The sequence below is a fragment of the Vulpes vulpes genome, chromosome 4, assembly GCF_048418805.1.
Source record: "Vulpes vulpes isolate BD-2025 chromosome 4, VulVul3, whole genome shotgun sequence".
NCBI classification, from domain to species: Eukaryota; Metazoa; Chordata; class Mammalia; order Carnivora; family Canidae; genus Vulpes; species Vulpes vulpes.
In genome coordinates this window covers 65,717,107-65,743,688 of record NC_132783.1, presented here as the reverse complement: position 1 = coordinate 65,743,688, position 26,582 = coordinate 65,717,107, and the positions used below count along the sequence as shown (strand labels likewise).

General features: G+C 38.1%; 1 protein-coding gene across 2 annotated transcripts in view; it reads left to right on the top strand.

Moving 5' to 3' along the window:
- The window catches only part of MAP3K21 (mitogen-activated protein kinase kinase kinase 21), a 52,885-nt gene that overhangs the window by 10,774 nt on the left and 15,529 nt on the right, over nucleotides 1-26,582 (top strand). For both annotated transcript variants that reach the window (XM_026008703.2, XM_072755954.1), the window contains exons 2-5: nucleotides 6,604-6,784; nucleotides 12,868-13,016; nucleotides 13,845-14,020; nucleotides 22,039-22,279. In XM_026008703.2, coding sequence (XP_025864488.2) covers nucleotides 6,604-6,784; nucleotides 12,868-13,016; nucleotides 13,845-14,020; nucleotides 22,039-22,279 — 747 coding nt within the window. The remainder of the gene's footprint in view (nucleotides 1-6,603; nucleotides 6,785-12,867; nucleotides 13,017-13,844; nucleotides 14,021-22,038; nucleotides 22,280-26,582) is intronic.

Below are 26,582 nucleotides of genomic sequence, written 5' to 3'. Positions count from 1 at the left end.
AGTGCGTTAGAAATGGGAGCTTCTAGCTGAGGTCACGGGGAAGGCCCCCCAAGGGAGCTGGTATTGTTTGACTCCTGTAATATTGGAGCAGGAGGAGAGTGAGGAAGTGAGGTGTTCTTTTTTTGGGGGGGGGAGGGGGAATTGGAGATTCCAAAGGCTAATGGACTTGAAATGCCCTCCCAGTTAACACCTTGGTGGGAAGGCGGTGCCGAAGCCCTGATGCCCATCAGGAAGTGGGGTGCCCACCCCGTGTTGCTTTTATGGAGGATGGGAGGGGAGAGCTTTCTATACAGCAACATTATGCTTTTCAGAGGTGGCCAATAGGACACAGAATTGTTAGGATGCAGCATTCATCCTGGAGGGCACAAGAAGACCTGGAAAGGTCATTTCAAATGAGGCCCAGAAGGGGCTTGAAGGCCAGGGGGACAGTTGGCATTTGTCTCCACTGACTTGTGAGTGAGTGAGTGGAATGTGTGTTGGGGGAAGCAACATGGTGCCAGTGAGGGATAGATGGAAAGAAATGTGTGAAATGTGGTGCTGTTCAGTAAACTTAGAAAGTTAGCACTTATTCCCTAGAGGTAGTTTTCAGACTTGAAATTCTCAGAGTAACCTTCCTTAGAGTGAGAAAAATCTGTTTATTAATACTATATTCTTTGACATTTTGCTTTTCTCAAACCTGTTTTCTTTCTTAGGACCTTTTTTTGGGGGAGTAGTATATTTCTAGTTAAAGATTAATGCAAACTAACCCATTTGACTCAAATGGAATTTGGACACAGCAATCCCATAAATGTTGAGAAAATAGAATGGATACAGTGTAATTGCTTTTTTTAAAAAAATATACATTATATGCTATAATTCTGAAAATGGCAATGTGCAACTTCAAAGGAGCCGGAAAAACCAAGTGCCTCATGGTTGAATAAGTAGACTAAGTACAAGGTTGTAAAGGCTGATTGTTCAAGAACAGAGCTAACGAGGGTCAGAAATCTTCACTGAAGTCTCACAAAGGGGGCTCAAACATGCGTCGCTAGGTTACTCACAAGAATTCACCATTTCTGTGGCCAAACAAGTTTATTTGCCTGGTCTGTACATTATGATTGCTGGTGGCGGGTTGGTGCGCTCGGGCTCTTCTGGGCAAGGGCAGGAAGCGGAAGTTGGCTGCCAACCTGGAGCCCTTAGGCTGAAACCTGGCCAGGTGCCTGAATCTACCTGTCGGGACTCTGGCTATTTTTGGTTTCGGTCACTTTGCCCAAAAGATAAGGAATTTCAGGAATTCTGCTGAACACCTCTGAAATAGAATCCAAAACAATGGGGCTTTCATGGAACTCCAAACGTTTGACATTCACAATGTTATTTTAACTTGTTTTCTGTTGAAAGTGTGGAGGCTCTTAGCTCCTGTGGAAATTTGGGCTGGGGGGGAGGACAGGGGAGGTGTTCTAAAACTGTCAGTATCATGACTGCTCTAGCACATTGTGCCCTAACATTTATTTAGAAAGCAATCAATTTTAAATATTTCAGTTTTAGTTCCCACTTTTATTTCTGTTTTCACTTATTATGGGGCATTGTTGGCTTTGCTTCTCAAGGGCTGCCAGGCCTTCCTGGGTCCTGCTGGGAGAAGGGCAATCGTTTTTTTGTTTTGTTTTGTTTTGTTTTTTTTTAAGATTTTATTTATTTATTCATTCAGAGAGAGAGAGAGAGAGAGAGAGAGAGAGCAGAGACACAGGCAGAGGGAGAAGCAGGCTCCATGCAGGGAGCCCGACATTGGACTTGATCCCCGGTCTCCAGGATCACGCCCTGAGCTGAAGGCGGCGCTAAACGGCTGAGCCACCAGGGCTGCCCGGGGCAATCAGTTTTATTCTTGTTTTAATCAGTGCTTCCTCGTGCCTTCCTATGTGGATGTTTCTAAGAGTGAAAACACATATGAAAATGTCTTGGAAAACAGAGTTCAATAGAACTGCAAGCCATTTTGATCATTAATTTGGGGTTCTTTTTGGTGATAAGAATAACCATTGTTTAAAAGTGAAATTAGGGGGTGCCTGAGTGGCTCAGTTGGTTGAGCATCTACTATCATCAACTCAAGTCATGATACCCAGGTCCTTGGATTTAGTCCCCCCTCAGGCTCCCTGCTCAGCCAAGAGTCTGCTTCTCCCTCTCCCTCTGCCCCCGCTCATGCTCTCTCTCCCTCAAATAAACAAACTTTTTTCAAAAGTGAAATCAGTAGTATAGCGGAAAAATGTAATACTGCTGATGAAGTACCTGATTAATTTGATTTTTTTTGTTTGTTTCTGTGGTTTAAATATTTAGGTTTTTGAGGGATTAGATTTTTGGGTTTTTTGATATTTGTGAGGAGTAAGGACTGAGAAAAAAAATTTACCCTAAGCTGATGTGGAAGGAAGGAAAATTCAAAAATTAATCTCTTAAGTGATCTACAAAATGAAATTTCTGGTTGTTTTGCCCCCTTCTTACAAGCAGTAGCTTTATCAAATTTGCAGAAGCCTGGGGAAGTCATTTGCAGAAGGGATCTAAAATCTGGCTCTATATTGTTAGCCACATGCTTTTTTGATAACATTTCTAGACTTTAAACTGTGGAGATTACAATTCCCACTTCAAAGAATGGTATGAAGATGAAATGAGATATTAAATGTGTGCAAACAACTATACATGGAAGAGGGTCAATAAATGGTAGTCAATATTCCTAGTATTAGAACTGGTGATAATTATCACTAATACCAACTATTCTGTTGAGCAGTCAGTGTAACGGGTACTTTGTTAGATGATATTGGGGGATATAGGGGAAATTTGTAAGATTCAGATCATAGGATTTAAGCAGCTTTGTATATAATTTAGGGTAATAAGTCATAGGTAAAAAGATAATGGACAAAACAACGTAATATATGGGTAATAGGTGGTTAGAAAAATGAAATTAGTCACTATTTTGTAGGATGCTCTGGAAGATTTTCCTAAGGAAGCTGGACCTTGAGAATTGGTAGAGTGTAGATAAACGGAAAGAATAAAAGGTTATTCCAAACAGGAGTGAGTCTCCCCCTCCATCCTTCACTGTATATACAGTGTACCATATGGTACAGCATTGAGATCACAAGTACCATTTTTCAATGGTAGAATTTTGGCCTTGCTACTTAACAACTGTATCATGATGTACAGCATATAATATAAACCACCTTAAAGCTGACCATCATAGAACAGGGGGTCCTTGCTCTCTGAATCTCATAGTTAGAGGTCAGTTGGGAAAAGAAATGTTACAACACAGTGGTATTTCTTCAGTATTGGCAACTTATGGAAGTCCCCACTCAAACTCCTCTTCATGTCTAAATCTAGTGTTGGCTCTCTCCAGTTGCATTAACTCTTTGACTTTTATGGCTGTTTAATATTGTAAACATTTGACAATATGAGTTGGCAAATAAAATACGAATCCATTACAAAGTGAAATTTTTAAGTCTTGAAAAAGATAAAAGATTCCCTGAAGTCCATGAAAGTGATTTTTAAAAACTTACTAAAAACACTTTCAAATATATTGATAAAAGGGCGTGTGTGTGTGTGTGTGTGTGTGTAATCTTCACAAAATGCTGTTTCAGACACTGTTCTAAGCAGCTGATATGTATTCATCTCCTGCTCACTCTAACCTCATGATGTACCGGCTATCACAATTCCCATGACAGGGAAAGAAACAGAAGCAGGGAATCCGAACCAAGCAGTTGTGGCCCTGGAGTGCACGTCCTTCCTCACTACGCATACTGCCTCCATTGACATCAGTTGGTAATTATCCAATGATAGGAAATCAGAAAGAAGAGAATGAGCACCTGAATGGAGAGAGATTTCTCCAAAGGATAAAGAAAGCTCTTGTGAGAAGTTGATAAAAGCTTTCACCTGAGCAATGTAAACAGCAGTTGGGAGTCTCTTCCTCTGGGGTGAGACTGCTGGGCTTCCCTGCTTCTTAGACATGTGACCTTGGACAGCTTACGTAATGCCTGTATTGCAGCTTCCTTATCTATACAGACAGTAAATAGTATATACCTATTGTATTGCAGTGTGGATTTTATGATTAAAATAGGCATAAATGCATTTGACGAATTGAATGTTCTTGGTAAATGTTAATTATTCCTATAATTAACATTTGGGGAAATGGTCCTCTTTATGATCATGTTCCAAAAATCAAAAAAGATGAATGTCTTATGCTTTTCTCCAATTTTGTTTGGATAATTTCTTCTAAAAGACCTCCCACACCTGTTTTGCTTTTATCCTACTACGAGTTAGCACATAGTTGCAATAATGACACAAACGGCTCTTTTTAAAAAACAGAAGGATGAAGTAGACTTACTTTCATTTTATTTCTCAAGGTAAAACCTGAATAGCAATCCCCCATATACTCTGTTTACTCTGAAATTGGGATTATTGTCTAAGTGGATTCATACTGTTGCTATGTTTTTTTTTTTTTTTTTTTCAGTATAAATTGTCCTCTGAGAATGAAGGCCTATGCCCTGGGATTTTTATGACAATTGGATGAAATAATGGATGTATGCAAGGCATATAGGAAACTCTGCCCTTGTTAGCAACTCTCTTATTAATTTGTTGTCATTTCTACTAGGTGGGAATGGCATGAGCAAAGGGCAAGTATAAGAACGTGCATGTTTTGTTCATCCACAAGCATCCAGCATATGCTCTGAACAAAGATGAGACACGGAGCAGATACATGAATATTAATATGAATTGAACATATTTGTCCTCATCATCTTCTTCTCCCTACCAACTCTATCTTTATCTCTGTCTCTCTCTCTATCTCTGTCTCTCACTCATACACTCACTCTCTCAGAGCTAATAGTCTGGAGGAGAAATCACAGGTGAAAACAAGAACTTATTGTACCTTATGCTTTGTGAGGTTCATGTGAGTATGGAGGCAGGAATCATTTCTTTTGCTTAATGGGTATTTCAATAGTTTCATCAAAAGTACACTATTTGGGCTGGATGAGGAGTTTAAGTGGAAGAAACACATGGTATAGTTTGAAATGTAGGCTGCTGTGCAGATGTAGAGGCTATGGTGACCCCAATTTTGGAGTGCTGACATTATCTCTGAGTTACACAGAATCATGGAAGTTTGCGTTTGTTTTAATGAGGGTTTATTACCATATAACTCACATACAGCAAAATTCACCCTCTCAGGGTGTTCAGTTTGATGAGTTGTGACAAATATGTATAGTCTACCATCATCACCAAGACAGAGAATTTGCATCACCCCAAAAAGTTCTCTTGTGTAGCTTTGCAGTGAAGCCTGGGCCCTCAGCATTTGGCAAGCCCTGATCTGATTTCTGTTCCCTGTCCAGAATACTTATGGAATCACAGCATGTGACCTTTTACTTCTGGCTTCTTTCACCTAGCATGACGGTTTTGAGATTCACGCATATTGTGTACATCAGTAGTTTGTGTGTGGAAGGTTTAAAAATAAAGGAAAGCTATGACACTTTAGGAAAGTAAATCTGGCCCCATGAGGGCCACTGTCATTCCTGTATGTGGCCGTGAGGCCAGAAGTGATATGATGACAGAGAAAGTGGAAAGGGGGATTCAGGTCAAGTGGAACAGCAGAGCCACAAGTTGGAATGCAGGATTTTAAGGAAAGAGTGAGATAAGTCAGCAGAAACAGTAGGATTAAACCCTTCACTTTGTGGCAAATGGGAAGGAGGAACCTGGTTGGGGGGCTGCATTAGAGCCATGTGGAAAACCTAAGGAACTTTCTGCATGGTGATAGGGGAAAATCAACCGTCGGAAGGAGAGAAGAACCCCAGGTGCAGGGAAGGGCAGGGTGTGTGGGTGCAGATGAGGAGAGAGAGAAGTGTGTTTATCATAGCTACTGTTACCTGAGAACTCAGGGCTGACTCTGGCGGGAGGTCTGCTCCCGGACGTTGTTCTTGAGCATTCTGTATTTTGTCAGGAGGCTGGGGCCTAGGAAAACAAGCATCCAGGGTGATGTTTTTCTAGGGTTTTTGCTTCTTGCTATATTTTGAGCTTTAGTAAAGCAATCTTAGCTCATAAAATACCCTTATGAGTTAAAAAATCTATAAGCATTTTGCAAGTTTACTGTAAGATACTGTTTGATAATAATAATTTATAGTAACACATCAGTTGTGATATTCGTTAATACATTCAGTAGAAAAGGCTCTGCATTGACATCAGGACCTAACTTCTAGGAAGAAAACACTATATTCTTACTAGGGAAACTCTCACAGACTTCTGATCCTATCTGTGATACCTCAGTAAATGTTTCTTGCCCCTAGAAATTATTTACTTTCTCATAAAGAGAAACATTCATAAAGAGTGCTAAGCTGTGTTGTGCCTTTGGATTTTCAAAAAAAAAATTGTAATTGCAGGCACCAATGGCCTACAATATTGGTGATGTAGATTATGATATGGGTGATGTAAGTAAGGCAAGATAGTGAAATACAAGCCCATTCTCATTTACTCTGCTGACTAAAGTGAAGATTATTGTCTTAAATACCAAGGAAACAGTGTGACTATAAAATTATAAGAATGTGAAAATACCCCACGTTTTAATTTTTTTTAATTCTCAATTTTTTTATTTTTTATTTTTATTTTTAGTTTTGCTACTTGAGAGGATAGAGCATGATGACTTCTGCAATAAAACTTTGAAGATTACAGATTTTGGGTTGGCGAGAGAATGGCACAGGACTACCAAAATGAGTGCAGCAGGCACCTATGCCTGGATGGCGCCTGAAGTCATCAAGTCTTCCTTGTTTTCTAAAGGAAGTGACATCTGGAGGTAAGCAGCACACTTTTTGCTTTTACAGATGTCTGCAGAAACTGGTTGCTACACTCCCTTTAAATGAGTCAGAGTTTTCAGTAACTGAGTGTAATGGAGAATACAAAATCTTTTTTGAAGCTTCCGTGGTTTTGATCAAGGTGTAATTACAATGGAACAGGTAACTTGAGGTTTTTATTGTCATGACTTCCATTTGATAGCAGAACCTTCCTGTTCGATTAAAACTGATTATGACTTAACGGTAATGCCAAGATTTTGCATGGCCTGTCCATAAACAAAAATACATTCTTTCTTTTTTTTATGTAAAATTTTGTTGCATCATCTAAAGATTAAAGCTTCCAGCTTGAGAATAGAGGGCTGGACCAAATGGGATCCCAAGTCATCTGGATTTTCCATTCAGCTGTGTCTCATTGGGACATAAAGATGCTATCAATAATAGAGCAACAAAGAAAAATCACTCTGTTACACTGTACCAGGAGCTTACTTGTCTTTTTTTTAATGCCCATCTTCTGTAGCTAGTATTAAAATTCCAGATTTTTTTTCTGTTTTTTTTTTAATGATTTTATTGAGATATAATTTGCCTATCATACAACTCACCCATTTAAACTTTACATTACACTGGCTTTTAGTATATTCATAGAATTATGTTCTCATCACCATAATCAACTTTTAGAACATTTTCATAATCCAAAAAAGAAATCCATGCAGCTTGGCTGGCCATGACTCCCACACCCTATCCCTCTCAGTCCCAGGCGACCATTAATATTATGTTTTGTATCTTTAGATTTACTCATTCTGGACATTTCATATAGATGCAATATGTGGTCCTTTGTGACTGGCCTCTTCAATTAGCATAATGTTTTCAAGGTTCAAGTTGTAGAATGAGAATTTCATTCCTATTTATTGCCAAGTAATATTCCATTGAGTGGATAAGCCACATTTTCTTTATCCATTCATAGACATTGATTGAATCATTTTCACCTTTTGACTATTCTGAATAATTCTGCTGTGAACATTCATGAACAAGTTTTTATAGGGACACAGGTTTTTAATTCCCTTGGGTCTGCACCAGGAAGGAAGTTGCTATACCCTTCAGTAACTCATCATTTGAGCAACTAACAGACTGTTTTCCAAAGCACCTGTACCACTTTCATCCCACCAGCAGTGCAAGGCCCCACGTCTCCATGTCATCACTATCACTTGCTGGTGTCTGACTCCGTGATTCTTACCATCTTAGTAGTTGTGAAGCGGTCAAGACTCCAGAGAGGGGAAATGTCATTTGCTAAAAGTTTATATCTGATAAGTAGTAAAATTGCTATGAGAACTCAGATGTGACTTGCAAATTTGTGATCAACAAAAGTTGTTTTTCCCCCTTAACCATTGGATGCAACGGAAGTTACTCTCTCAAATTCACAGACCAAGTTAGTAGCAGAGCTCTGTTGGTTGGTATAAGTCCCCAAAAATTCCTTTAAATTTAAAGCTTATCCTCTGCACTTTAAATATAACTTAATTGTTCTACTTATGGCTTTTAAGAAATGTATCAACTGGGATGCCTGGGTGGCTCAGCAGTTGAGCGCCTGCCTTTGATCCAGGGCATGATCCCAAGGTCCAGGATCAAGTCCCACATCAGGCTCCTTGTGGGGAGCCTGCTTCTCCCTCTGCCTATGTCTCTATCTCTCTCCCTCTTTGTATCTCTCATCAATAAATAAATAGAATCTTAAAAAAAAAGAAGAAGAAATTTATCAACTGTGTTGGGGTTCCAGAGTGCCTTAGGAATGTTTTGAAAAACACAGAGGCTTGAACTCATCCCTCACTTGATGAATTAGACTCTACTGGTAAAGCCTGAGCAGATGTGTTCTTATAAAACATTGTGTCTTTCTTAATTTAATTACGATAGTTTTGGGGTCATACTATAACACCAAAATACTTAAGTGAAATAGGTGATTCCTTTGAGAAATTATACTTCAAGACTCAACTAATAAATTCATCAATGTATCAGTTTTACATTCAAAGTAACATTACTAAAAAATGAAAACAAAAACAAAAAAAAACAAAATAATATTACTTAAGACTATAACCATTTCACTTTGTGTGCTCCTTTTATAAACTGAATAATTACAAACTGTGTAAATGCTGGACTATCTGTATAAATGCTTTATAGCACTTCATCTATTGTGAACAGAGGAAAATCAAGAAATAAGCAAAAAAAATTCTAAAACTAGCCAAAATAGTGGTCCTTAAGTCCATACACTCATTGGAGAGATCTCTCAAAATCTGTTTCTTTTTTTTATGGTGATTATATATCAATAAATTTTTATTATTTATTTACTTATCTATCTATTTATTTATATATTTTGGTTTCAGGAGTAGAATTCAGTGATTCATCACTTACATACAACACCCAGTGCTCATCACAAGTGCCCCCCCTTAATGCTTCTCATCTATTTGGCCCCTCCCCTACTCACCTCCTTCCATCAACTCTTAATTTGTTCTCTATCACTGAAAGTCTCTTATGGTTTTCTTTCCTCTCTCTTTTTCTTTTCACTTCCATCTCTTTCTCTTTCTTTTCATTTCCGTTTTTTTTTTTTTTTCCGGTTCCCGTATGTTCCACTTTTCCAAATTCTTATCAACAGCTGTTTTTTCATGTGTTATTAATCTCATCCAGTCTGACAGGTGTGAGGTAGTATCTTGTCGTGGTTTTGTTTTATATTTCCCTGTTATGAGTGATGTTGAGCATCTCTTCATCTGTCTGTTGGCCATTTGGATGTCTTAACTGTTCATGTCTTCTTCCCATTTCTTGACTGGATTGTTTATTTTTTGAGTGTTGAGTTTGATGAGTTCCTTATATCAGATATAAGAATACATCAGATATTCTTTATAGTGTTGGACACTAACCCTTTATCAGATATGTCATTTGCAAATATCTCCTCCCATTCCATAGGTTGCCTTTTAGTTTTGTCGATTATTTCCAAATCTTATCCCAAACAGTTTGGATTATTCCAACCAAACAGTTATTTCTAACTGTTTTATAAGTTGATTATCTGATTTTCAGTAAAAGTGAAGAGGGAAGAGGGTTTCTAGGTTGGTAAAAGTTGGCAGCTGAAAACAAGGTAGGTGATAAGAAGAGGGAAAAAAACATGAAATTCTGTGGAATGGAGTAGAAATTACTGACTTTTAGAGCCACCTAATTGTGGAGCCAAACATCTCCACATACCTGTAGAGTGCATTAATTTGCTAAAGCATACTCAAGTCCTTGATGTCAGGATGCGGAAGGGCAGGAAGGCCCTCTCTCTGAATTGCACATTTCTTTGCTTTAGAATCTCCTTTTATAATATGCACATAAAAATAATTTCATTCAAGAGAGGTGACTTTACTCTGTGCAGTGGACTAGTATACTAGCATAGGAACTAGTACATTAACTAGCGTATTCACTGATCATCTCTCTCTGTTTTCGCTCCTTACTGATTATTATAGCACAAAGTAATTTAGTCGTTGCTATTGGATTTTTACAATATCTCTTGAGATTACCACACTTCCACAGAGCCGGCGACCAAGCACTGGGACATTAAGAAATTTCCTCAGGGTTATAAAGCTAGTAAGTAACATACTCATATCCCGGGCCTGGGAGCCAGGTTCCTGCAACCACAGCCATTGCTTATCAGGCAACCTGAGTTCTCAGGACACAGCTTTATTTATACTATTTCCTACCCAGTTTCAGAGAACAAAAGAAAATGCATTATATTCTATGAATAGTCCCATCAAAATATTTCTATTTTTTCCACATTGTTTTTTTTCCCCATGTGGGTCTTTAAAGTAAGCCCTCTGCTCTCTAGAAAAATGACCTGTTTTGAATTATTTGTTCTCTGAGACTCCCAAGAAGCAAATTTAGGTTGTTGTTATTGTTTATTTTAGTTTTGTTATGTGCTAATGAGAATAGCAAAGAAGTGGCTTTGAATTTAGACAGTTTTCAGTGATCTTAAGGATATTTTATGTTCTCTGCTCTGAGGTGATTTTTATTGATTGATCTGTGAGTTAAATTTATTTATTCTTGCAATTAAAGTATCTCTACTAAGGAACCATAATGTAGATATTTTTTTAAGAAACTAAACAGGTTTCTTTTCTTAACACTAATCTTTGAAAAATACTAGTTACAACTCAATTGCTAATAGTTATAGTATTATATAATTTAAAAACACTTTTAAATTATAAATAAATTTCCCCCATTTTTTCAGAATGAAACACTACTTTGAGAGGGTAGAGCAGTCATCACTATTACTTACAGATCAGTTAATTCACAATCAGCTGTTAAGGGCTTTGTGAGTGGAGACATAACTAGTAAGTAGTGATACTCCCAAAACAAGTCTGCTGCTTCTAGGTTCAGTTGTCTTCCACGGGTGCCCTGTTACTCCCCCGGCTCAGGGAAGGAGCCTGATCTCAGGGCCCTTGAACTCGAACAGCTTCACTTAGAGCTGAGAAAACATCAGCTGGAGGATCCTCATTGACTGGGCACGTTCTATTGTTTCTATATTCTTATTCTGAATGTTTTTTCATAGATAGTCTAGAGTCCAATAGGCACCAATGGAGAGGTCTTTAAATGAGAGGTTATCATATCTGAGGTGACCTGAACCTGAAGTCCAGAGAGTTTCTAGCTCTTTGCAGACCAGATCTCCATAGACAGCTTGTTCTATTATAGTTGTGAAGCTCTGAGTCCCTACACATCTCTTTAGATCATAAGAGAATCAAATGAGACCCAGAAGTCAATTCCATAGCCAAATTTAAATAGTTTTGTGAGTGTGTATATATGTGTGTGTGTGTGTGTGTGTGTGTGTGTTACTCGAGCTCTTCTGAATTTCCTTTAGGCATATTTTACTACCTTCTGTCTGCTATTGTGAAAACTATGCTTTAATGTTCCATATAAGCAACAAACATAAGAAATGAGAATTAAGTTACCCCTTTAAATTTCAAACTCTTTTGAAACTTAAAGCTAATGATGTTTTCAAAGATTAGGAATGTAAATAGGACCATGCTAGTTATGTTAGTACAATTAAAAAAATAAATATGGGGATCCCTGGGTGGCGCAGCGGTTTGGCGCCTGCCTTTGGCCCAGGGCGCGATCCTGGAGACCCGGGATCGAATCCCACGTCGGGCTCCCGGTGCATGGAGCCTGCTTCTCCTTCTGCCTGTGTCTCTGGCTCTGTCTCTCCTTCTATCTCTCAAGAATAAATAAATAAAATCTTAAAAAACAAAAAAAAAAGAAAATAAACATTTAAAAAAATAAAAAATAAATAAAAAATAAAAAAATAAATATGACTGTTGCTTATATGTTTCAATTTAAAATCAATTTAAAATCAAATGGGACTTCTGGAGTGACTGATGTTTTATGTATTAACAAAAGATAATTTGTATTTATGTTTTGACAAAGATAAAGAGAAACTAAGGTACAAAGGGATACAAAGTTACAAAGAGGAGGTGTTTTGTCCCACCAGCAGGCACAAGGAGGCCCATGCTGATTTTTTTGTCCTTAACTATTAAACAGTATGGTAGAAACATTAGTAACACATCTCTTAAAATGCTAATGGAGAGGCAGAAAGATAAACAATTTAAAAAAAACATTTAAAAATATCCAGCATGGTTTCATCTAAGCCCTGTGGTACATAGGATGAGATTTCTGTGGAGTTAGAGTCTTCAGTGTCCTGACCATCCTCAAGCGGTTTAATTCCAGTATAGAAAAATGGGATAGAAGGAGAAACATTAAAACCAGCACATTGAAGTGTTACCTGGTCCTCGACCCGGTTTAATTCAGTTATGTACTTCTCCTACACTTTTCCTATTCATTCGATAGTTTTAATTCCTGTAATGGATGCATAGCTGATGTCTGAGAAGGTGTATACTTGCATGTGTTTGGGCGGTTTGCTGGAAGAGCCCACCTCCCACCTTAGGATGTGTCACTTAGGGATTTTGTTGGAAGAGACGATTTTTAATGAGAGTTGGATGAGGGCTCTGATGGGTTTATCCCACCACCTGTGTCATAAGGAAAAGTCATCATGTAGCCCATTTAACTGTATGGCGATTTTGCTTTGCAGCTACGGAGTCCTACTGTGGGAGCTGCTCACGGGAGAAGTCCCCTACCGTGGCATTGATGGGCTCGCTGTGGCTTATGGGGTAGCAGTCAATAAGCTCACCTTGCCCATTCCATCCACCTGCCCTGAGCCATTTGCCAAGCTCATGAAAGGTATTTGTGCACATCTGTTTCTGTGTGTCTCCGGATTGGCAAGGGGAATCACTCAGGAGAACATCTGGGTATTTTTTAACCCAAACAGTACTTTCTGTGATTCTGATTTTCAAATGCTTTTAAGCAACTATCCTAGTTTATGAATTAGAAACCTTATCTTCAATCCAAGATGTCAGAGTATTGGTGGATTAAGTAACTTTTTAAAAAAACAATCTAGTTTTATCAGTGACTCATTTATGTATAAAATCCAACAAAATGGTAATAAAGTTTTCACCAAGTACACTAGTAGCATTCGAAGACCAAATTTAGTTGGCTCCATTCTCCTATTTTAAATTCTACGTCATGATCAAAAATGTTTCATGATCTTAACTGGCATGGTTTTGCTGTGACCTTATCTATTTGATGCTTGTCTTTTAAAAATTAACTGGTTCCTTTTGCAAGCAGCTAGTTACCTTCCTTCATTATTAGGCCATTTCTTAGAACCTGTCTTATGATTATAACCTTTTAGAAACTTCGGTTTTCTTGGGTTGAGTTCTAGAATTCTGTATCTATAAATTACTTGGCCAGAGTAGCTTAGGCCCCTGAAACAGGGTTCATGGTAAGGCATGGACTGCTTACACCCACATACTGATGCTGTATAAGATAAACAACAAGAGCCTTACCCTAATAGTAAATATTATGCATGCCACCGACCTGGTCACTGTGTAAAATAAAATTTCCAAACCATTATCAGTTGATTTTTAAAATCTTCAGCAGACACAGTCAGCATGGGCTGATAATCCAAACCATACTGAGACATGGAATTAATGTGGTTCTTATTGATTTTAGAATGCTGGCAACAGGACCCTCACATTCGTCCCTCATTTGCCTTAATTCTTGAACAACTGACGGCTATTGAAGGGACAGTTATGACCGAAATGCCTCAGGAATCTTTTCATTCCATGCAAGATGACTGGAAGCTAGAAATTCAACAAATGTTCGATGAGCTAAGAACAAAGGAAAAGGTGAGAAATATATATTAATTGCACAATATACCCACATTTATGGAGATTATGGAAAACATGACTCAAGAACTCTGTTAGCATTATTGTAAAAGACTTCCAGGCATGAATGTTTATTGATTCTTAACTTCTAGTTAAAAGAAAACAGAACTGTGCTTGAAATGTATGATTAGAAAAGAAGCAACCTTTTTATTAGGAGAAATTTCAAAGTAAAAAAATCTAAAAAAACTCCAGCATACTAAATATAATTGCCAGTATCTTGTCATTTTGTTCATCTCTTTTTCTCATTATCATCCATTTTTTAAAATAGAGTACCTTAGGGATCCCTGGGTAGCGGTTTGGCGCCTGCCTTTGGCCCAGGGCGCGATCCTGGAGACCCGGGATCGAATCCCACGTCGGGCTCCCGGTGCATGGAGCCTGCTTCTCCCTCTGCCTATGTCTCTGCCTCTCTCTCTCTCACTGTGTGCCTATCATAAATAAATAAAATTAAAAAAAAAATTTAAAAAAAAAAAATAGAGTACCTTAAATTAAATCCTTGACTCATGTCATTTTACCCTTAAATCTTCAAATGTATCTCCAACTGGTTAGAATTTTAGAAATAACTTTCTTGCCATTAAAATCTAAAAAAAGTAACAGTGCTTTCTTGATATCATATAATATTCTATATTCAAATATTACAGTTTGTCTCAAGGGTATTTTTTTACAGTTTTTGGTTATGTCTTTTAAGCCTTTCTTTATGCTAGACCCTCCCCCCGCCAACATAAACACACACACACACACCCATCCTTTTAACTCTAAGGCATTGCTTTGCTGGAGAAACTGGGAAACTGTAATTTTTTAACTTTTTAATATGATGAGTTAAGTTCTGAGTGTTTTGTATCTTTTAAGAAGTAGCACAGAATACACACATATATTAAATGTGCTGATTCTGCATTCATATCACCATGTACAGAGTGCAGTGTGAACAGTGAAGGCACACCTCACTGGCAGGCAGATTAGCTGGGAAATGAGTTCAGTTTGCATGGTCTCCTTTGGTGACAGACTAGCCCTGTCACCTCACAGCCCTTGCAGGACCCCACCTTTATAGCATGGTTCTATATTAAAATGGCACTACTTATTTTCTTAAGGACACTTTTGTAGTACTTGAGCATTTTGATGAGTCGAGGTTTATTCTGCTCATCAAGTGTGTTAACTGTTCAATAGGTTAAATTCTGTTGTATGTGCAATAAATGTCTGGACAAAGTACAACATTGTAAGCTTTTGATAACCTTTGTGAAGCCATGTAATTGTCCAGGAAGGAATTCTTATACCTCATACCTTTGTGATTCTAAAAAGATAGAATTCTTTTTAAGAGGGCAGTAATGCTTTGCTATATAGAGTCCACTTGCTGATTCAAATTGATGGCATTGAAACATGGTTGAGAATCACTTTCCTATGTTAGAATTACTTGGACTTCTGTAGTGCAGCTCCGTGTTGAATCTCAAGACTTTTCCATTGACTGTAATACTAAAGGCCTGTAGTCAACCCAAGCACAAAGGTCAGGGCAAAAGAGGAAACGACAAGTTGTGGTGTGAATAGATGTGCCCAAGTGTTTCTTGGGCTAATATATATAATACTGCACATGATACCAAGACATCGTATGCCCACATTCTGTTCATGAGTAGCTTATGTCTACTGTTGTCTTGCTGAACTGGAAATTAATACAAGGCGTGTCATAGGTATCCCCAAAAGTGCAAATTGTTTTCTTAAAAATGCATATAATTTAAAAATATGTCTAATGGGGAACTTGTTCTGAGTTTCAAGATTATGTTGTGTTATTGTTTTGTTTCCTCAGCAAACATGTTGACTGTGGTGGGAGCAGTGTTAGAGTCCAGGGATACAAAGATGGATATGATGGTCTATAGCCTTAAGGTCCATAGAATGCCAGGCTAGGGATTTGGGATCTTATTGATAAGTTCTTAAAAGGGGCTGTCTATGTATCTTGGCACCATTTCCAGGCCAACACTAACGTCAGAACCTATTCCTCACCCCCTGCCCAATTTTCCTTCATGCTACTTTTTCTTTTCTTGTCTATTTGGGGGTGGGGGGCAATGGGATTACTGTTCTCATAGGTACCCAGTCTCGAAGGTCTTTGAAGATGTTTCTGGTGGCCTCCTATCTGACAAAGACCATCAGTGGGAATGCCTCCCCTCATCCCTGTCGTCCTTACTTAGCACCTGCACTATCGTGTCAGCATTTCACCTGGGTGCTCTGAGTGCAGCTTTTCTCCCCCCACCACCACCTCCAGTGACCCTTTTACAGTGCAAATCTTAGCATCCTTCTTCAATGGCCAAACCCTTTTGCGTATTAATTTCCTTTGTCCTAACATATTTAGCCTCCCTTTGTCACAACTATACCGAATCTCCTTCAGTTCCTCTTATACTATGCTCTTGATTTTTGGTCTTGGCGTACATTCTCTTCTCTGTCCAGAGTACCATCCCCTCCCTAGCTTTAGTTTCACCTCACAATTGCAGGCTCCTTTACTGTCAGTCCTTCAAAGCTCCCTTCCCTCAACAGGAACTACCAGATAGACTGTGTCATAGCCTCCCACACGTCCCTTGTCAGGCTGCACTTAGTCCTGCTTCATTGCTGTTTACTTGTATACTTGTTCTTGGTTTGCCTTTTCTGCTAGATTATAAGTTCATCAGCTGTGCTCTCTTATTCTTGGTCATTTTCATCCACACCATTGAATAAAGAAAGCGCTCAGCACAAGGTAGATATGAAATGAATTAACCACATGAAATTTCTTAATATGCTCTTGATATATATTCTAATAAGTGAGAGACATTAGCAAGTATTGTGATCACATTATTACTGCTATAAGTGAAAAGGAATTTAGGACCTATCCTGAATCTTATACCATCAAAGAGGTGTACAACTCAGCTCTTTCACTTCTGCTTATGTCCTTGAAAGACTCCCACTTGTGTGCATGGGGAAATTTCGGTTGGTCACTTCAGCATGGTTTGTAGAAATGAAAACCTGGGAACGGCCTCAGTGTCCTTTACCAGGGAATAGACCCCTCAACCGCTGTATATTGATTCAGTGGAAATCAGCAGACTAGTTAAAATGAATGAATTCTAGCTATAGACTTCAACATGGATAAATCTCAAACATAAGTTTGAGTGGAAAACACAAGTTGCAGAAGAAGAGTTACATTAGATACCATTTATGTAAATTTATAAAACACATAAAGCAGTGCCATTCCAAAGTACAAAGAGTGAAGGCATGCATGAGGGAAGGGTAGAAAGCTCCTGAGGCACAGCAGATCTGCGGAGGGAAGGGTGAGAATTGGAGTTGGCCGCACGCAAAATTTCAGCAGATCTGAGATGGATAAGGTAAAAACTTAGCATCTATTAAGTATTGATGACGAGTGCATGGGTATTTGCTATTCTCTCTTATTGTAGTATATTTTAAATATTTCATAACTGTAAATAATTAAAGACTAGAGAGAAATATGTAAACTGCTGACATGTTTTTTCCTAAAGTTTTTTTTTTTTTTTTCCAAGTGGTAGACATAGATAATTCAGTCCCTTCTTCGAACTTTCGGTATTCTCTAAGTTTAAAAATATAAACCAGATGAATGCAACCTGCGATGGTGGGTTTGATAACAATCAAGTTTTAAAGAGCCTCCCAAGAAGTATGGCTTGGAAGGCAGGAGAAGGAACCTAGGAACCTAGGAATCCAAGCTGAGCAAAGAACAGAAGGGGTACACAAGGGGGTGGTAATTTGGGGGCTACCCTGGCATACTGGAAGAACTTGAAGGGAGGAAATCTGCTACATGTTGTTTTAGAGTTTGGAAGTAGAACTTCTTGGGTGAAAGCTCCAGGGATTAAAATGTAGTCTCTGAATCAACAACTTTCAGACGTTTCGTGCAGACAGTGGTGTGGTAGACTGTACTCAGCTTCCTTCCCTTGAGGGATTCAAGCAGACTAAGGGGATATCTAAATGAGATTCTAAAAACAATGATAGACTCCCTGCCTCTCTTTTTTAAATACACGTTTTTAGCGGAGTGCTGAAACCTACAGCAGTCGAGCAGAGTGGTTAAGACTGGAGCCTGACCTCTGGCTAGAATTGGAGGTCTACAATTTGTTGACCCAGGGCTGTTCCCTCTCTGCCTGCTTTCTCACCATCAAATGTCCCAATAAGGTTGCTGTCTCCCTGGGGTGGTGGGAGGCTTACTGAGCGGTATATGCAGAGTGCTCGGAGCAGTGCCCGTTACTGAGCAAGTGCCAAAGAAAGTGGTGGCTTTGACTGGAACCAGAGCAGGCTCCAGCGGCCACTACCATCCCCTGGTCCAGGCATTCAGTAAATCAGACTCCTCCAAGCAATAAAATGCTTGAAAATGACTGACCAGATTATTTTTTAAATCTTGCATTGAGTTGAAGAATTACTTTCAGTGATATTAATAGTGATATTATTAATAAGTTTCTTAAAAACTTTACTACATTGTGTTGACTTAATATGATAGAGAAAATATTGACTTTTTAAATACTTTTCCATATTTTTCTGAGGAATTCTAAGATTAGATGTTTAATAGCAAAAGAAAAAGATTTTGGGGAATGAGAGTGGACTTTGAGGAAAGATAATTCATAGGATTTACAACCTAGAGGTGATATTATTAATAACTATTATTTATTTATTTTAATTATTGATAATTATTTATGACACTACAGAAGAGAAGCATATCCAGTAAGTTAACTCTTACTCTATACATGGTGTAAAAGTCAAAAAACATGCTTCAGGAATGCATCTTTGCTCTTTCTCCATTTGGAGGTTTATAGTAGTTTATTGGATATTTGGATTCATATTTTCTAGCTATTCTCTAGTGGTCTTTGCTTTTTCTTTTTTATGTTATTTTTATACAGTGCCCCTTGAAAATACAGCATTCGTGATGTCTTGTGAGCCTTTGCCTTAAAATTAAAGAGAATATATAATGCTTTTTTTCCCCCCTCAAAGGTTTCTCAGTGCATCTTTTTTGACAGAGTCAAAAGCACAGTGTACGTGCACTATCTCCCTTTCTTGTTCACTGATTGCTTAAGGTAGGAGGCGTCAGACTTGGAATTAATGGTCAGTAACTTGGCTGTGCTCTGCATTACTCAGTAAACTGTAGCCGCCACAGATAACAGTTCCTCCCTAAATTCCTGGCTGCTTATCTTTCTGTGTCTGTCTTTGTGCTTTGGGTGCATGCACCTGTTTTTGAACCACTATGAGTAGGCATGTCACCATTAATGATTAACATCTACTACCAGGAATCTGGATTTGCCATTACTAGAATGGCCCATGCCAAGCAATTAAACAAAAATTACTCCTTAGACATCTCAGCAACCAGCAGAATTTTTGGGTGTGCTTCATAATCTCAGAGTATTCAATGGGGTTCTAATACCCCAGGCTCTTGTTTTTTTCTCTTACTTTTGAATGTTTTAAAATTCACTTAGAAGGAAGAATATTTGGCTGCTTCCTCTCTCTTTCTCTCTCTCTTATAAACCTTGAGCAAGTGATTTTTTTTTTTAATTTATAAAGTCATTGTCAGAGGATTCACATTTTAGTCTCAGACCTGGAATTAAACGTGGTTTTTTCTTCAATTATTTTTAGTAGTAACACAAAAAAAAACCCTAGTTGAATTTGCTGCCCTTATCTGTTCCTCATGCCATGTCATTTCACAAGCTAATTGAATTGATAACAACACCATTGAAAAGTAATATCTTAACAAAAAGGGCAGACAGGAAAGAGTAGGTATCTTCTGTTCCCAAATACACGACAGCAGGATCTCTAGTTTGGGCTAACTGGTTGGAGAAGGCCATCAGTTAAATAATGGAGTCCAGAGTTTTTTTTCTAATATGTACCATTTTCTTTTTTTTCTTCCTTTTCACATAATATATAGTAATTTATGCCAGGAGCAGTTTAATGAAGAAATATTATATTTATATTATATATAAATATTAATATATTTATTAATATATATATAAATATTAATAAGAGTCAGCTGGTACCTATCACCAGAAATGTCTTGAATATCAACTGATCTGAAGCAAATCTTTGCTTTTAATATTATATTATATTATATTATACCATTTATGTAAATTTATAAAACACATAAAGCAGTGCCATTATTATTGCTTTTGCAATTTTATGAAGATTTTTTTAGAAAAAAAATAAATTTAAGGAAATTTCAAAGGTGAATTTCAGCCCACTTTGGTAAATTTATAATAAATTCAGAATTAGTTTGATCTGAATAATGAAAATTTTTCATTTTGTTTTTTTGGAGCTTTCTAGTCTCCTCTTGATATTATTTATTTGTAGAAGGAGGATCTTCTTTGTTTTCCTCTATGATAATTGTACTGACAAATAGCCTCCAAGTATTCTTTGAGCCCATCTATAAAAAGTCCAAGGGATTGGTAGAGTTGATAGTTCAGCCCCATAATTCAGCTCTGTTTCTTCCATGAGCTTTATTTTATACTGTTTTTTTTTTCATGCATCAGTATTCTTGAGGTGGGCTGTGTAAAGTGGTTTGGTTATATAAAGTATGACGTGTTTGCCCATTGCTTAGAGCTCCCAGGTCTCACAGCCTAAAGCTCCATCTGAGAAGGCATCCACTGTTTCTAACAAAGATATTGGTATGAAGATGGCCTAAGATTAAATTTTCTGGAACAGTGTAAATAAAGCTTGCAAATGCTTTGATTTCTGTGTGAGTACTCGGTTTCGTAGCAGAGTAATCAAGAAAAGAAAAAGTAGTTCAGCACTAAAAGGAATATTTAAGTCTCTGGTAAAGGACAGATCATTTTATAGAAATGAAATAAGAATGGAGATGTGATTTAAAAACTTTGTAGAGCTCTTGGTTTTACTATTGAATACCTGTTTCCTAATAGGAACAAAAGTACAGTTGACCCTTGAACAACATGGGTTTGAACTGTCTGCTTATATGTTGCTTTTTTCAATAAGTACAGTACGGTAAGTGTATTTTCTCTTCATTGTTATTATTTTTTTCTTCATTGTTATTAATAACATTTTCTTATTTCTAAGCTTACTTCATTGTGAGAATATACTATATAATACATAAAAACAATGTTCTTCGTCTTAGAGATTTTCTATGAAGTTAAGTAATTCTGAAATCAAAACCAAAAGAAAGTTAGACTTTAATCAGTAAGTATTGTGACAGAGGGACTTTTATAACTAATTCATGAGATCTGTGTCTAAAGTGATACTTTGCATTCATTTATGGGGTCCTGAAAAGTTCATTTTCCATTGACTTGTTTTAGAGATGCTCATTTCCATTTCTGATCTGGGCTTTCAGCTTACTTCTAACACATTAGCTTTGTTTTCCCTGTAATCTCTCCACCATCATGTTTCCATCTCTAAGCGGATCCTTTTTTTTTAAGAAACAGTTTGTTTATTTATTTGTGACACAGAGAGATAGAGAGGCAGAGACACAGGCAGAGGGAGAAGCAGGCTCCATGCAGGGAGCCCAATGTGGGACTCAATCCCGAGACCCAGGATCACACCCTGGGCTGAAGGCAGACACTTAACCACCGAGCCAGCCAGGTGTCCCTAAGCCAATTCTTAAATAACCTAAAGTTCTTCTAAAGAAACCTGAACTGCAGTCTTTTATAAGTAGAATAATTATCCTTTAATGAATCAAGCTTTAACTTTTGGCTCTATTTGGAAAAGGGTCATTCACACCTGTACTTAGTTGCTCTGTGTTAATGTTCATTTCATGTGTCGGGTGATCACACAGGCTGGAAGATGAGCAAGAAATGTTAAAACAGGGTGTAAAATAATTGCGATGCCTTTTGAGGACCATAGAACCTAGAGTGCTTGACGGAGCCCATGCAAGGCTTTGGTTGTGGTGTAAGCCAGTGCTGTGCTAGGAAGATCTCAGCCCCGACTGTCCTGACTGCCCCAGGAGGAGCAGAGTGGCCAGGGGTGAGCTGAAGCCCTGGGGCACGCTGCTTCCTGCTCACGCCCCCCGTGTGCTCTCTGCCCAGGAGCTGCGGTCCCGCGAGGAGGAGCTGACACGGGCTGCCCTCCAGCAGAAGTCCCAGGAGGCGCTGCTCAGGCGGCGGGAGCAGCAGCTGGCCGAGCGGGAGATTGACGTGCTCGAGCGGGAGCTGAACATTTTGATATTCCAGTTAAACCAGGAGAAGCCCAATGTCAAGAAGAGGAAGGGAAAGTTCAGGAGAAGTCGGTTAAAGCTCAAAGATGGCCATCGGATCAGTTTACCTTCAGGTACGATTTCTGTCCTCATGTTTCGTAAGAATTTTGAAAGTCATCTGTGTAATCAGCTTTGCTCCTTCAGCCCTGGGAAGAGATGGGGGAATGAGATTTTAGAAGGGTAGCTAAGGATCTTCACTGGCTAGCTTCAGTTCATGGCCATGACATCAAGACCTAACTCACGTCCTCATTCACGTGCAAAACAGCATCAGCGCCTTGTGCGTGGCCAGTCCTTAGCTCTCCGCATGCTTCCATGTAAATGGATTAGTAGATGGACTCCTTTTGAAATCCAAGCAGAATTCCTTTTAGTTCATGGCACTGAACCAGCATTGCCTGGTGTGTTGAAAAAATCCTGAACAACAGAATTACTTCTATTTTGTCACTAAGTTGCTTCCACAAAGATCTCTAATGTCATATGGTAACTGACTTCATTCGGGACATTGAAGATGCTGTTAGCACCTTCAACAAAATGTATCAAGTACTTTGATTCTATGCCTGTTAGTTTTCATCTGAGACACAAATATTTTTAAAAGCTTCCCTAGATATACTGGTTCATTTTTATACCTCCTGGATTTTAAGACATTGTGACAGTTTTAAACATTGTAATGTGTTAGAAGATACTAAACAGGGGTGCCTGGGTGGCCCAGTGAGTTAAGCATCTGCCTTCTGCTCAGATCATGATCCCCAGGTCCTGGAATGGAGCCTCCTTTTGGATTTCCTGCTTGGCAGGGAGTCTGCTTCTTTCTCTCTCTCTCTGCCTCTGCCTTCTGCTCTCCCTACTTGTGTTCTCTCCCTGGCCAAATAAATAAATAAAATCTTTATTTAAAAAAAGAAAAGAACAAATATCAATTCATGAAATTAAATTCTTTAACATTACATGTTATATTTGATTTAAGGAGAAACCATATACCCTCCCTGCCCCCATATTTTGTGGTTTCTAATACTGGAGAAGAATGGTGGCAGAACAAGAGCTGGTGGCACTTTTATGGAATGTGCATTAAATATCTCTATTTCTGTTCTCCCTATCTCTTCTCCTCTCTATATATGTATTATATAGTAGAGTCTCTTTAAGGATGCTGGTGTCCTAAGATGTTTGTTAATGGCATGGAAACTGATTTTAAATAACTGTCAACAGTTTTGTTTTGTATAAAGTATGTATAAATTGTCTTGGAAAATTACTTACTACAGAGTATTGGAAGGCTTGCAACATAATGTGACATTTTAACATTAGGTTATTACAGAAATCCTCAGTTGATCAGAAAATCACTGATATGTGACAATCACAAGTACACTGTATACATTACGGATTATTTAGTTTGCTGAAGTGAGAATAGGCTATGAGTCCTTATTCATTTTACCTTTGACCCCTCTGGGGGAAAATAGATACTTTTTCAGGTTCTCTTCTGATGTTTGCTTTTTAGCCAAAGTGTAACTTGGGTGACCACAGACTGTACTGTCTTGTATGTAAGACATGATTTAAGATAGACTATTTTATTTATGATGAGGCTTCTACTTTTAAGTATAGATGATAGAACAATTCAGAGAAGCACTCATATGCGTTTTTTCCAGTTCTTAACTACGTCAGCCTTCTATCTGTATTGTGACTATGTTATCCTGACTTATATTCCTGATGCCTTGGGAAACTTTGGAGGGGGGTGGCCAGTGAGAAACCGATGAAGAATAAACTTGGTAGAAAAAAAGTAAATCATTCCAGTGATTATTTAATCTTCAGTGGTAGAATGATTAAAGAAAAAAATATTATTACTCATTATTACTGAGATCCCCTTTCACTCCTATTTTTCTTCTCAAATCATATTTGGCCAATATCTTGTATTCATTTAAAGGAAACTGAATGTATTTGACTATTTTTGCTAGATTTGCATTTTCCTGGATTGTACTATTTGGCTTTCTCTTTCTGATAATTTTAGCTACACATTTATTTACCTTGTGGCACTTAATAAATGATTCCAGTTAAAACATACACCCCCCCCAAAAAAAAAACCATACCCCCCAAATCTGCTGTAATCCTAATCCATCTTGAAGGAATGAAATTCAGTTCTGTAATTTAGCATGGCCTTTACATCTTCTGGCCACAAGGTGATGCTACAGTGTGGAAACTTTCTCTTTAGAATCCTCCAGCTCTTCCTCCCACCCCCCTCCACACACACACACACACACACACACAGTTTACTTGCACAATGCCCCAGGATACATATCCAAAGATCCAAAGAGAAGAATGAAGCAGGATACAAAACCAAAAATCCAAAGAGAAGAATGATAACTATAAAATACTATTTTTTTTCTTCAGGAATTTTGCATAGTATAGAAGAGAAAGCAATTATCTTTGCCTTAAGTTCAAGGAGATTACTATCTGTTAGAAAATTCTTTGGGTTACCCAATGTTAGTACTATTTAATGGTGTACTATTAAGGAAGAAACATCTGATAGGCAGTAGATTGAATGGAAGTGATACTTTCCTTTCAGTATATCAAGTTACTTAAACCCCCTTTGCAAGAATTTTCCCTCTGTGTAGCCAGTTTAAAAATTTTCTCAGAAACATATTTGAGACTCCTGCAAGCTGAATTTTAATATCTGTGCCTGTACCTCTTTCAAAACCTTGTTGTTAAATGTGCATAATTATCTCATCATAATTTTGTCCTTTCAGAATCACGAGGATAACTTTTAATTTTAGGTTATTTATAGCTATGATGACTGACAGCTAGAAAACTCAAATGTAGTTCTTCCCACTGGCAGTCCTTTGTGAGGGCCTAACCAAATAAGGATAGATCCTTACAAAATGAGACAGTGTAATCTAAGACAAGAGTTTTTTAATTATATTTTATGAATTCTTGGAATATGTGGAAAGAAAAAAGTGATCATGGTTGATATTTTTCTATTGTGACCACTTTTATCATTCGCTCTGAATTATGTTTATCTAAAACCAAAGTTGTGATTTTAGAACATATAAAACAAAGCAAAGAGGTTTTGAAGCCTCCAGAAGTTGGAATGTTTCTAAAGCAATAGCATTCCAATCTCAACCACTTCCAAAATGCCAAAAGCCTGCCACAATCATCTGCCTCAGGTATGTGAATGTGAGAGTGGGTGTCTGTAAATGGAAACTACTACTACTTTCAGAGTCAAAATGATAGAATTCCCCCCCCCCCAAAAAAAAGATTATTCCCACTGACACTATCCTGAAACATTGCCAATAAAAATACTAGCACAGGATTTATCCAAAAGCCTGTGGACCTCATGAAAATCTGCCATGAGAAAATTATTCTCTCAAGTATGAAGAAAAATAACTTCAACTAGTTTCCTAAACATATAACTGAGACAGAGTCAACCTTTCACCACTTTATAGTGGTGAGACAAGGATATTTATAATAAATGCTATTTTTCTTTATGTTTAAAACATAAGGAGTGCCGCTTTTTTGAGAGAAGTCAGACTCTTTTAGAAGATCAGAAGCGCTCTGCACCTTAGGTATTGTTGAAATCCAGTTTTGGATCTTTGCTATTCCTCCTTGGCCTTACAAATGTTCTATGCTGGTTACCTAGCCATCATTTATTCCATTTGGTTTATCATTCACATGCTGTGGGTTGGTTCTGTGTTCTAGTTCTGAGGGCAGCCAGAGCTCACCTGCCTCCTGCTCTGGGGTGGAGTCTTCCAGAGAATTTGCTTCCAAAGTGTTGTGACATATCACAGGTCTAGTTGAACTTCAATCTAAAATAAACTCTTTTGTATCTATGGGTAAGAATATTCCTGTCTTTTACTTTTCACCCTATCCCCCAGTCCAATCAGTCACCCTGTCCTGCTAAACTGTTTTCTTGCACCAGTCTTCACTTCCAGTCTGCCTGGTTAGATCTTTCATTTTTCTTACTTGATAGATGGAAGAAGCCTCCCATTGGGTACTTCATTTTCACTTGCTTTGTCTTCCAAACCAACATACATCCTGCTGTATATTTCTCAGTTGTGGACCGTAAGCTCCAATTTGATTCTGCTGCAAAACCTTATGCCATTCTCTCATTCAACAAATACTTGCAGATTTACCATGATCAAGTAGTAGAGATTACAAAAAAAAAAAAAAAAAAAAAAAAACAAAAAGCACCACGATCTCTGCCCTTATGTTACTTATAATCTTACAAAGAGAAAATATTGATCCAGCAAAGATTTCCTACGTGGCTTTTATGGGTGAGGCACTGTGTCAGCCTGCAGTGGGGTCCTGCTGTGATGGAGACTGTACAGCCTCTGCTCAGATGCAGCTGACATTGTACTGGGGGCAGAGAAATGAACCTTAAGCTAATAATTACTTATTTACTTG